Raw genomic sequence first — 13,322 nt, 5'->3', positions numbered from 1 at the left:
CACAGATTGGCAAACCTGGTACTGACCTAAAATTACATCTGACTTCGGATGGAGCATTCGGAAGGAGCGGCGAGCAGCTCGGCTCGCTGTACTGACTGCCTGAATGCTCGCATCGTAACATGTTACGTTACGACGAAATGCTCCGGTCAGTCTCCGCCCTTAAACAAATATGAACGGGGGGGGGGGAGAGGGTGGACCATAGACATCAACAAATAGAGCCATCAATTATTTTGCAATGTCACCAATATTAAAATAAGTCTATCGTTTCTGTGACGTCATTTATTACCAACTTACGAAAACAACATTTTTACGAAGGCGAATTTCGCAAAAGAAAATTATGAATGAAAATATTACACAATCTTACACAATCCTTTACAGGTTGAGTATGTTAAATTAGATATTCCTCCCGAGTGTTAATAGCCTATTGTCGTTTTTTAAACAATTTAGCCGTTTTGGCAGCCCTGCGCATAGATCGGTCTTTGAACCCATTGTCCAATCTTCCCAGGCTATTGACAGATGTGTTCCGAAGTCGGTATAATGGGGAGCCGCCACGTTCTGGGCCCATTCCAATCGTCGGCCCCGAACGCGCGGTGCGGCCGAGGCGATTCGAATGTGAGATCAATTTTTTTGACTTCATATTTTCCTGGTCGTGACCATCGACCACTCGCTTCATTACTTGGACTGGGAAACATAGCCTTACTTTGTTATTCGATAAACGGGGTGGATTTCACTCGACTTTCTTGTCATCTAGTCATTTGTCCGCCTCCGTAGTGTAGTGGTCAGCACGCTCGGCTACCGTTCTGGAGGTCCCGGGTTTGATTTCCAGGGGGGGGTCAAATAAATATAAGTGATTTTTTCACTCTTATGTTTATTTAATATTATAACCTTGGACTGGTACCGGAAGCGGAGAGCTGATGACCTTTCCTTCTTGTGTTAACGATCAAGATAACACTGCGTTTATATGATCAGTGCCCTATGCCCCATTGGGGTGCGGATAAGGGTTTGAATGAATTCTTGTCATTATGAATTAAACGCACCGCGCATCGGTTGGTTGGAAATATTTATCTATTAAATATTTATTCTCATTCTTTTTCTTCTTGGTGTAGACCTTGTGACCTGTTTTTAATGAGGATAAGCCTCCTGCGATGTTAATTCCTAGCTCTCAATCCATCTATTTGGTGGTCTGCCCTGCAGTTGTCTACCTTTGGGTTGGCTGGGCAGTACAATGTGGGGGAGTCTGGTTCCATTCTCCTCATATACGCATACCATTATATTGCTCATACTTTATATAATAATAATAAAAATGCAGTTCTACTAAGAAATGCAATATTACATATTAATATTTATCTAAAAGTGATTCAAATTCAGAGAGGCTTTAGTTTAACAATTTAAATATTAATGGTGTTTTCGTTACAAACTTACATATTACTTGATATATTATTAGTTCTTGGTGATTATTTCCCGATATTTTTTTTTCATCTGTAAAAACATCACAAAAAAATTAAGGATATTTAAAATATTTTAGTGAAGGAGTATCTGAGATATTCACGAAAATTCTCAACAAATTTGTAAAAATATGTGATCAATGTTTCTTTTAAGTAAATTTCGCTTTTAAGTCGTTTAAAATGGTTTTATAACGTATTTTTTACTTTGGAATAAAGCTTATTACTTAATATTTAATTTGTCATTTATAATTCTTCTTTTTAATATTTTGATCCCCAGGCCCTCAAATATGTGCTAAAGATCCATAACCTTTTACACTAGCCAAGAAAAAGCGCAAGGAAAACAGCATATTGTCAGTATCGCCAACTTGGCAGCCTCATTACAGTTTTCACTTGTCCGTGTGATTGCCGTAATGAAACATCTATTAATTTAACTACGCGATCGCACTATTATCTATTGGCAAAAATAGAGATCTAACTTCCTGTAATGTAACGTGTTGACGAAAACCGATACACAACGAATTCGCTGCCAACACACATGCAAACAATAATTTTATCTCGGCAAAGCGCCCATGAGGTAGTATTTAACCTAAATTTGCTCTTTATAAAGTATCTAAATTAATAAAAACAAATTAAAAAACGGAAATTAAATAAAATTTAGTTAATTGATCGTCTCTTTAAAAATTCAAGATCTTAGTCTCTTTTTAGAGAGGCACACCATATCTTGAATAAGATATTATGTAAAGAAATGTTTAGTTAATAAATTAAAGTGTTATCCATTTTGTAACAATAATAAAATAATAATAAATATGCATTATATAAAAAGCTTACTTACTTTCAATAACAATAAATTTTCGTGATATCAAACATAAATCATCAAGTTGGTTTACTTAAAACCTAATACGATTAATCAGTCGAAAGAAATTGCTACATAAAACTTTCAAAGAAAGCTTAACAGCTAATGAACTATACTTGTATCAATATTTTTGTTTATTACTTGATATAAACGCTCTGTTCTTTGTTGTTTTTATATTCAATTTTAAAAAGCCAAGATATCATATTCAAATTCAGGAAATCATACAACTTTCTTCACATAATTAACTGAGAAATTATTAACGTTACCTAGAAAAAACTAGGAATGCCCATTCAAATATCGAGTTCAACAAATTTGTAATATTTATAAAACTTTTTTGATACATCTAGTGCCAATAAAAAATATTGTAAATAAACTGCCCGTGCAAAGGTTTCATGGCCAATTTTACGTTTTGGAAACCAATAAAGTAAAATCTATTTCAATTATTATTAACATATCGCTCACTCCTTCCAACAACGTCATTCATCAAAAATCATCAATTTTCAGTTGTGCATGTTTTCGGAATGCCCAGAAAATGTACTAAATATATCTCAGCAAAAGTGGCATATTTTTGGCTTAATATTTACCCGCTACAGGGCAGAGAGTGTTTTTTTTTGCATTTTGAAGAAAAAGTATTGCTTAATTATTTTTTAAAATATACTAAATATTTTTCAAATGGAAAAAAAACATTCAGGTTTTACCGAAAAAGATCTGTTGCACAGTAAAAAGTTCAATAAGTGTCTTGATATTTATTTATAATACATTTTATTATATTTTTAAACATTAAAAACGATCTCCTGAAAAATTTAGTTTATTTTTAAATATGACGTTGTTGAAAGGAGTGAGCGATATGTTCTAGTGAATGATATTCCCCCTTAATTTTTTTTCAATCGTCATATTAAAACAATTGTAAAAAACTGGTAATAATAATAATTATGTTGCTTTAGTTTTTATGCCAATCTTAGAAATAAGTTCAAAAATTTCAAAATTTTACCACAGCAAATAAAACAATTAATCTTGGTTTGTACTTATTTAGTTAGGTGTCGATACACATTATAATTTATAATCAAGTTTTAACAATTTTTTTGTTGTTGTTGACATTTCAACATAAATGAAGAAGAGTGTGGAGGTCGGAAATATACAGGGCTTATAACCTGTGATAGCTTAGTCAAATGATCACTTCACGCACGTGCAAAATTCACCATTCTACCCATAATTGACAATCACACTACTCAAAGTTTTGGAACTCCTACATATATCAGTTATCTAGTGACTCTGTACATATAAGTTCACAGAGGCATCTTTGTTGTATTGAGAAAGCTTTTAGAATATAGCAGTCTAGGTTTATAGGAAATAATTTATAGTGCTTACGACCTGTCGTAAGTTAGTTTAACTTATCATTTTATACACGAAATAAGAATTGACTTATTTTTAAAACAATTTTTCTAATCCAATAATCGCCTATATCTCAAATGACGTCACAATATATTGTATATCAAAGTAACCCTCACAAATTTAGCCATTTTTCTGAATTTGCCAACCCCAACGTCACTGTTTGAGGGGTTTATGATCGAATTATGTAGAATAAAGAATGATGAATATAGGGAAATGGGGTGACCATAATTGCACTTGGATCATCAATGAATGCTTATCTTTTGACAGATAAGAAACTAGTAAATAATTTATTCAACAGTTCCAGTGAGGACTAATCACTGCAAATATATATTATAAATATGTTTATGAAAATCTAATACATACTTGACTATATCAGCTACAACAACTAAAAGCATGATGTTCTTTCGGATCCTAGTGGGATGTAGCGTGACTGTGGATGGCGTCTTAGTAGAACAGGTGGAAAAGTTCAAATATCTGGGTGTGAACCTGTGTGGTCAAACGGATCTGCGATGGGAAGTTGTGGGGCAAGTAAACAAGGCTGTAGCCATCTCAGGATGCCAGAAATCTTTATGGTAAAACCCTGGCATGAAGATCGGCAGCGAAATCAAAATATACAAAACCTGTGTGCGACCCATCATGACATATGGGATCGAAAGCAGAGCGGACGCTGAAGCAACAAAACACGCGCTAAGAGTGTCAGAAAGGAAGACTCTAAGAAACATATCTTGCAGGAGTCTACGAGATAAAACAAGGAACATCAGGATAAGAGAAATATGCAAGATCGAAGATAAATGTGGTAAGGCAATATTGAAGAACTCAATGGTATGTTGAGAAGAATGAAATCATCTAAACTCCAAGGCCAACCCGAAGGCAGACTACTCCTGAGCAGACCTCGAAAGCGATGGATTGACTGCTAGGAATCGACATCGCAGGAGGCTAATCCCTCTTTAAAACAGGCCACAAAGCCTGCACCAAGAAGAAGAAGATGTAGAAGATAAACATTTACAAATAATCGTGGATTTTTACAACATTTTAAACAGATCTTCAATCAGGCACAAAATCTGCCAAATTAACAGGGTTTACCATGAAAATTTAACCTTAACAAGATGCGAATTCTACCACGGACGTTTGCTTTTCATAGTTTTATGTATACGAATACTTAAGTCAAAATAAGTCAGGAGGCTAGGAACGGTTACGATTTAATGTTGATTTGATTGATCAGAGACGAAAAAATGCAGCTTTTTTCATAGGGCTTGAAACAATATTCAATTCATATAAATCTCCCCAAAATGGGTATCGATTATGACTCATTTTCATCCCTCAATAGAAAATCAATGACACATTCTTACTCACAATATACTCGTACTAGCGGGTGAATAATCTATAAAGGGGTGCTTTACTACCGATTATTCATAACTAGTGTCGTTTCTTGCACGTTTTCCTGCATACGCGAGGTTCTGAGTTCGATTCCCTGGGGGATGATAATATATAATTTTTTTTTTACCCACATCATCTCTGTGGCGTCGCAACGTTGTATTATCATACATCTTTTTATATTTATAGATTTGGCGTTCAATTAAATTAAACTGAAATTAAATCAAATACATACTGATTTTTTTTATTCTACTATGTTTCAGCATTCCTTCGAAAATTGAAAATTGAAATTCTTCATTTATATATATATATATATATATATATATATATATATATATATATATATATATATATATATATATATATATATATATATATATATATATATATATATATATATATATATATATATATATATATATATATATATATATATATATATATATATATATATATATATATATATATATATATATATATATATATATATATATATATATATATATATATATATATATATATATATATATATATATATATATATATATATATATATATATATATATATATATATATATATATATATATATATATATACATTTAAAAAAGTTTTAAAAAATATTTAAAACTTTTTTTGTTAAATAAATCAAATCGTTGATGTATGACAATTATTTAAAATAAAAATTGGTGTGACTGTATTGATGGTTACAAAAATGAGAATCTATTGAAAGTGATATCATATATAATCGATTCTCCGAGGACATAGGGTGCAGGATGTTTCACTTTACCATTCCCATGGTAACGTAAGACCAGGTTTCTTCCTATCACATCTCGTTATCAGAACCCGACATTCTTATGCGTTCTCTTCCAACTTCTCAGTCCTTTAAACCTTTAAGTCTCCTAGTATATACTCCATTCAATTGTTTATTTTATATTTCCTTACTCAACATGGAAAGACATCCATACAGTGACAATTAAGGAACCCTTTTTATTTCAATGCCGAAAATCGACATTTATGATATGACAACGAAAAAAGAAATCAATTTCACAACATTTCGAGTGTGTCCAAATATTTAGTTATTTCTACTTTTTTTACATATAGATGAAGAAGAATATGAATATCTGAGTATTTACAGCATGGAAGGCCAACATTTTCAGTAGCCGGGCCAGATTTTAGAAATGAGGCTAGTTTTAATTAGAAATAGATATTTATAAATTACAAATAGATATTTTAGAAGTGAGAGATGAGACCGGGCCGTAAAACAAAATTTATTTTATTTTTTAAAGCAAACAAGATACTTATGTATATATATATACATATACTGGTATATTACAAACATATTTATTAGGTACTTTTCAAACTTAGTTGCATTTTTAGCCTCGTAATGCCGTTTAATGTTATACTATTTCAAGATAGAAACGGAATCATTGCATATCAGGCATATTGGCTTTCTTTTAAAAAGTTTACACTCAATCTGTCTTAAAAATTTCTTCGTTATTCTGATACTCTTTTTTTTCTTTAGTCCAACGTCTTTACTACTTGACGCTATTATGGGTCTTGAAATTGTCACGTTAGTGAAATACTCCCATATATGCTACGCACGATGGAATGTTCTTTGGGTGGTATTGAGTACACTAAAGGAAAAAATGTGTGATTTTCTCCGCGGGCCGCTAGCAGACACCATGCGGCCCGCGGGCCGCGGGTTGGCCACCCTTGATTTACAGGGCTTATGACCTAGCTCATAAGTCCTGTAAATATTTTACTTCCTTCCATTTTGACTTGACTTCCACTTTTTCTATGTTGAGATGTCAAAAAAATAATGTAAAATTAAATAAAAAAATATAAGCAAACATATACTATTAGATACTATCTTTCCTTACTAAGTATAGGTAAATAACTATTTTAGGGTAGGCAGTATCCACTTATTATATTTATATAAAATAATATCTCGAGATAATTAATATATGATAATCTTAATAAAAATTAAATAATGTTTTTAACAACAACAACAAAAAAACATGAAACTAAGTAGCAAAATAAAACAAAAACTGACAAATTGTATTATAAAAAAATACAAAATGTATAAAATCTCAAATGAATAATCAGAAATAATGTACTTGTGTAAAAACTAGCAAAACAAGACACATAGCATATTGAACATATGACCCTATATAACAACTTACTAAGCTTAACATTCCACATTTTTAAACTTATCAGATATACATACAAGTATAATAATATTTTTTTACATAAAATTTGCTAATTTATTTAAAGCAACACCCATATACATACGTATAAACGTTGAATTCAGGTACTCTGCATTGAATTTAGGGGGTGTAAATTTGATCATTAATTATTATATAAGGAGGCAAAAACATTTGTCCTGCCCTTAGATTTATTTATTTTTTATTCCAGTAAGTATTTTTTATGGGAAACAAGGTTGAGCCGACCTGTTGAGGGGTCCTCGGACCTCAGGCCTCGGGAGCGCAGGGCCAATCACTCTGCCTCCCTAAACCCTTTGATTACGATAAGTCCACGAAATGCCTCGGACACCGGCTTCTCTGGCACCCCCCGACCCGGCTGTGGTATTAGGACTGCGCTCACTAAACGGCTCCTATCCAACAATTCATCTTTCCGCATTGGAACGTACAATGTGCGGACAATGCAGGTCCACGGAAAAGATATTCACGCGACTCGTATCATGGATGACTACAAGTTAGATATCCTAGGACTGAGCGAGTCGCGATGGAAAGGATCTGGAAAGAGGTTGTTGGATAGTCACATGTGTCTGCACTCCGGCCAAGAACGATATCACCGTCAAGGGGTGGCAATTCTCCTTTCAGAAAGAGCAGCAAAGTGCTTGCTTAGTTGGGAACCAATTTCTGAAAGGCTTATACGCGTCACCCTCCAAACGGCCGATAGTTCTGTCACTGTCCTACAGTGCTACGCGCCTACCGAAATTGCAGATGCCCAAACAAAAGATGCCTTCTACGACTCTCTCCATGCGGTCATCGCCTCTCTCCCAAGAAGAACCCGCGTGGTAGTATTGGGAGATTTTAACGCGAGAGTCGGAACAGACCCATCACTTGCCCCAACGGTGATGGGAAGGCACGGCTATGGGCAAGCCAATGGCAATGGAGAAAGACTGGTCGAGTTCGCTAGTATTAACGACCTTGTCATTGGCGGTACGCTATTTCCCCATAAGTCCATCCATAAGTACACCTGGACCTCCCCTGACGGACGAACAAGAGCGCAGATAGATCACATCCTCTATGGACGTGCTAACCGACGAGAGCTCCTCGATGTCAGGTCCTACAGAGGGGCCGACATTCATAGTGATCACGAGTTACTCGTCGGAAGAATCTGTCTGCAGCTCAAACGTCTGCCGAGATGTCCTCGGCGGAAGAGAATCAACTTAGACAAGTTGAAGAGTGCCGAAATAAGATTGAGATTCGAGGAAACGGTCGGACAACGTGTCCAGCAAGACACCGATCCTCAGCCCATTAATGTTGACTCGATTGAGGCACAGTGGGCTAGCCTCAAATCGGCTCTCAACTCTTCCGCCAATGAGGTTCTTGGCCCCAGGATAGGAGAAAGACCCCATTGGATGTCAGATGAGACCTGGGGAAAGATGAGCGCGCTCACTTAAAAGCACTGAGGGACAGTGAAAGTGACCCCTACCAACTGGACACCCTCAGAGATGACTACAGGCGCCAAGATCGTATAGTCAAACGATTATGCAGACTCGATAAGCGCCGTCATCTCGATTCTCTTATTGTAACGGCGGAACATGCTGCCCAAGGAAATGACACGCGGAAATTATTCCAAATAACAAGGAAGATCTGCGGAAAGAATTCGGTAACCCCTGGAGCTGTGAAAAACACAAATGGAGTTACCGAATCTGACGCGGATCGTATAAAGGAAATATGGCGTGATCATTTCCACAGGGTCTTGAATCGCCCTCCTCCTCCAATCATCCTCGATATTCCCACGGAGGCTGCGTCAAGCATTCCGCGGGCGGTCGCCATACCTGATGGTCCACCGACACAGGCAGAAATTATAGCTGCCGTGTCGAAATTGAAAAATGGGACTGCCCCTGGTGTTGATGGTATCCACCCGGAATTCTTGAAATGCAGCGTTACTGGCATTATTGGCCCTTTACACCAATTAATGTCCAGTGTGTGGGAAGAAGAGCGATGCCCTAGAGACTGGGTAAATGGGGAGATTACCGTGTTACATAAGAAGGGTGATCCACTCAACTGTGACAACTACCGCGGCATTACGCTACTCAGCGTACCTGGGAAGGTGCTTGCCCACGTAATCTTGCAGAGAATCCGAGCCCCCATTATGCAGGTGCTCAGAGAAAACCAGGCAGGGTTTCTGCCTGGCAGGTCCTGTGCGGATCAAATCCATAATATTCGCCACATTCTACAGCAGAGCCAGGAATTTAACAGTTCTCTGGCGATGTGTTTTGTAGACTATGAGAAAGCGTTTGATAGTCCGCACAGGCCCACACTCTGGAAAGTACTGGAAGCTTACGGGGTGCCTGCGAAATTAGTGGAGCTAATTAAGTCCCTTCACCTCAATAGTGAATGCCGAATGAGAGTTGACGATGTTGTCACGGATTGGTTTGGGGTCTCTACCGGAGTCAGACAAGGCTGCGTCCTTGCACCGTTTCTCTTCATCATCCTCATGGATTTCATTCTTCGAAAGTCATTACCATCTGACCGAGGTATATCCATCTCCCCCTCCCGGAAACTCTGCGACCTAGAGTACGCAGATGATGCTGTTTTAATTGATGACTCCGTCGAGGGTCTTCAATTGATCGTCGACAGGGTAAATAGGTACTCTACGCACATGGGGCTCACAATAAATGTTGCAAAAACCCATGTGTTGTGCAACAGCTCATGCCTAGATGCCCAACAACCCTTGACGTTGAGTAACCAGCGCATCCAAAGGGTCGAGAGTTTCAAGTACTTGGGAGTGTACGCGACTGAAAATGGCAGCCTTCAAAAGGAACTGGGAGTGCGATTAGGACTCGCTGGGTCCGCATTCAACAGTATGAAGGCTGTCTGGAGATCGGATTTATACTCGGTGAAAACCAAATGCCGCCTATACAATGCCTGCATTGCTCCTGTTCTCTTATACGGCTGTGAAACATGGCACCTTACAAGGGCCCAAAGCAGCCGTGTACTAAGCTTTGAGAACAGGTGTTTGCGGAGAATCTTAGGCGTGCGGTGGACTTTGTGAGGAATGAAGAGATAAGGCGTAGGACGCAGCAAATCTTGGTCACAACTGTCGTCAAAAAAAGGCGATTCAGTTGGCTTGGCCACGTACTCCGCATGCCTCCTGAGAGCCTTAATCAAGCTTGCCTCTTTTACAAGGCATCAGATTCGCGCCGCCCAGGACGACCATTGCTGACAATTCGTCGGCAGTTCTCGTCAGAACTTCGCGACGCGGATCTGACTTGGGAGGATGCAAGGGAGCTGGCAGCCGACAGAAAAGCCTGGAGACAGTTTGTGGACTCCATATGCTCCACCTAGGGAGCGGATATGGTTATTATTATTATTCCAGTAAATGCTTAAATAGTATCTTTTATTTTTCTAATATTTATAAGTAAATTTAAATTCATTTAAAATAAAATACCTATAAAGCACTATCGTTCTACTATTATATCATACCTAACTACAATATAAATTAGAATACAGTATGTTGTACGAAAGGCACTTTTTAAACGTATGGGAAGAAGCAGCGACGTAACATAATTTTCCTGCCTTTTTACCCTTTTCCACAATTTTCCACTCACTTTCTTTTCTCCTGGTCACCTTCAAATATTCACCTCACTGAACAGCTTTCGCCAAATGAGAATATTTGCAACCTTGTCAAAAAGGCAAAACGATTACTTGACCAGCATCAAAACATGGTCCTAATAATTTTACCTTATTGCTAGGCTGTCTGGATTTAGAGACTGTAATTGAATTTTCTCGCGTGTAATGTACCAAACCTGCACTGGAATGCACCGAATGTACTCGGCTCTTCCAATAAACTCTTATGTGAAACTATGCTTAACACATTTTCAACAGTTTCAAGTATTTTTTTTGTAATTTAAAATGTACAACTTTTTAAAAATAAATTTGAAACAGAAGTTACAAATTAATAATTATAATACACATAGATTTGTCCGCCTCCGCAGTGTAATGGTAAGCGTGATGGAGATCCCGGATTCGATTCCAAGGAGGGGATGAACACAAATATAAGTGATTTTACACTTTAATATTTATTTGATATCTCTAGACTGGTTCTTGAAGCGCAGGAGTGATCACCTTGCCTTCATGTAAGTAACGATCAAGATAACACTGGGTCAATACAACGTAGTGCCCAATGCACCATAGGGTGCGGATATGGGTTAAAAGAAGAATGCATATTTAAATGCACGTATATAATTTAGTAAAATAGAAATCCCTACTTCACCGAAGAGAGGTTATTGTGATATTATACAAACTAATTGACAATTTACAATTTACAATTTACAATTTACAATTTACAATTTACAATTTACAATTTACAATTTACAATTTACAATTTACAATTTACAATTTACAATTTACAATTTACAATTTACAATTTACAATTTACAATTTACAATTTACAATTTACAATTTACAATTTACAATTTGAAATTTACAATTTACAATTCACAATTTACAACAATTCACAATTTACAATTCACAATTTACAAATTACAATTTACAAATTACAATTTACAAATGCTGTGGACCCGTTTCGAAAGTGTAATCTAGACTCGTTTCCTTACCCGAGCTTTGGTGACGGAGGTATGGGATTATTCCGTATTGTCCGTCTCCCTCGCACCCGTTATGTCACGTGAATGTTTCCTATGCAGGGTCGCTGACTCCTGCCAAGCTCTGTCCCTCTCGCTCTTACGTCATCAGCACACAGCCTACGGATGCTTTGATCATAATATATACAAATATGCGTAACATTATAATACACATACAAATGTGTTAAATACACTTACACATGGATTACATTCCGTAAGTATGTATAAATCAAAATTATGGACACGGCTAACGAATAACGGGAAGCCTACAAAATTTGGCAATTAATTATTTTCAAACTTTTGAGAAAATACTGAATTGCTTTAATAAAACTAAAAATCTAAGTGGGCGCCCCAGATCTTGCTTCTCATTACATTTTAAAAATAATATTTGTATATTTTAAGTATAATTTTTTTTCACTTTATGATTCAGATTCTACAAATGCATTTAATGGATTTTTTTAATAAAAATAATAACTGCATAAAAGTACGAAAAAGTTACTGATTTAAACTACAAAATTTGTTGTTTTAAATTTCAAACACATAAAATGTATGGGCCACATCATCAACATGAATTACAAATACAACGAAGTAAAATACCTGAAAATGAGACCTTTGACTTAAAATACAACAAAGTAAAAATACCTAAATATGTGTTATAACGTGGTAAAAAATACCCTAACATGCAGCCAAAAATATCAATTACAACGCAGTAAAATATCTAAATATGTAACCTAAGACTTAAAGTCTAAGGCTACAGTTAATTCGTGGTAAAAATATTTAAATATGCAACCTACAACTTAAATTAAAACGAGGTAAAATATCTAAATATCTAACCGAAGATTTAAATCATAGGTTACATTTCAGACATGGTAAAAATACCTTAAAATGCAACTTCAACTTAAAATACAATGTGGTAAAAATACCTTAAAGTGCAACCAACAAGACTAGATCTCGTAAAGAAAAAGGGACAGTCTTCGAACCAGTCGAATCAATCTGGATTTACCAAAAATTGCATATTTCACTGAAATTATTGTAAAACGTTATAATGCGATTGATTACGTAATTTCAGGGTACTTTCACTAAACCCACGGATGAGTGACAATCTGTCAACTCTTTCCATTGCGCAACTGTACATCTGTTTGTCTGACGTTGCGCAATTCACTTGCACCATATGTGTAGTTGATTAAATAATTATTGTCAATTCAATTACAGCCAAATCCTTATTATTTCGGGTAATATGGAAAAAATATTACACAATCCAAACTGATATTTTGGCGATATCCAGAAAATGTAGCAGACATTTTGGAAGATAAAAGAAGAGTTCTGAAAAATTCAGTAGGTAGTGTGGTTGTCAATCATGGGTAGAATGGTGGATGTTACACATGTACAAAGTGATCATTCAAACCAACCTGTGAGGGG

General features: G+C 36.0%; 1 protein-coding gene across 1 annotated transcript; it reads left to right on the top strand.

Moving 5' to 3' along the window:
- The first annotated feature begins 7,727 nt into the window (after positions 1-7,727).
- On the top strand, positions 7,728-8,714 carry LOC148308351 (protein CFDP2-like). The gene has a single exon (XM_088261940.1). It carries the CDS (start codon positions 7,728-7,730, stop codon positions 8,712-8,714), a length of 987 nt encoding a protein of 328 aa, XP_088118066.1.
- Positions 8,715-13,322: the final 4,608 nt, after the last annotated feature.

Source organism: Brachycentrus maculatus, unplaced genomic scaffold (genome assembly GCF_059751285.1).
Source record: "Brachycentrus maculatus isolate JH-2025_06_01 unplaced genomic scaffold, ASM5975128v1 h1tg000169l, whole genome shotgun sequence".
Lineage (NCBI taxonomy): Eukaryota > Metazoa > Arthropoda > Insecta > Trichoptera > Brachycentridae > Brachycentrus > Brachycentrus maculatus.
This window is presented reverse-complemented; position numbering and strand designations above follow the sequence as displayed.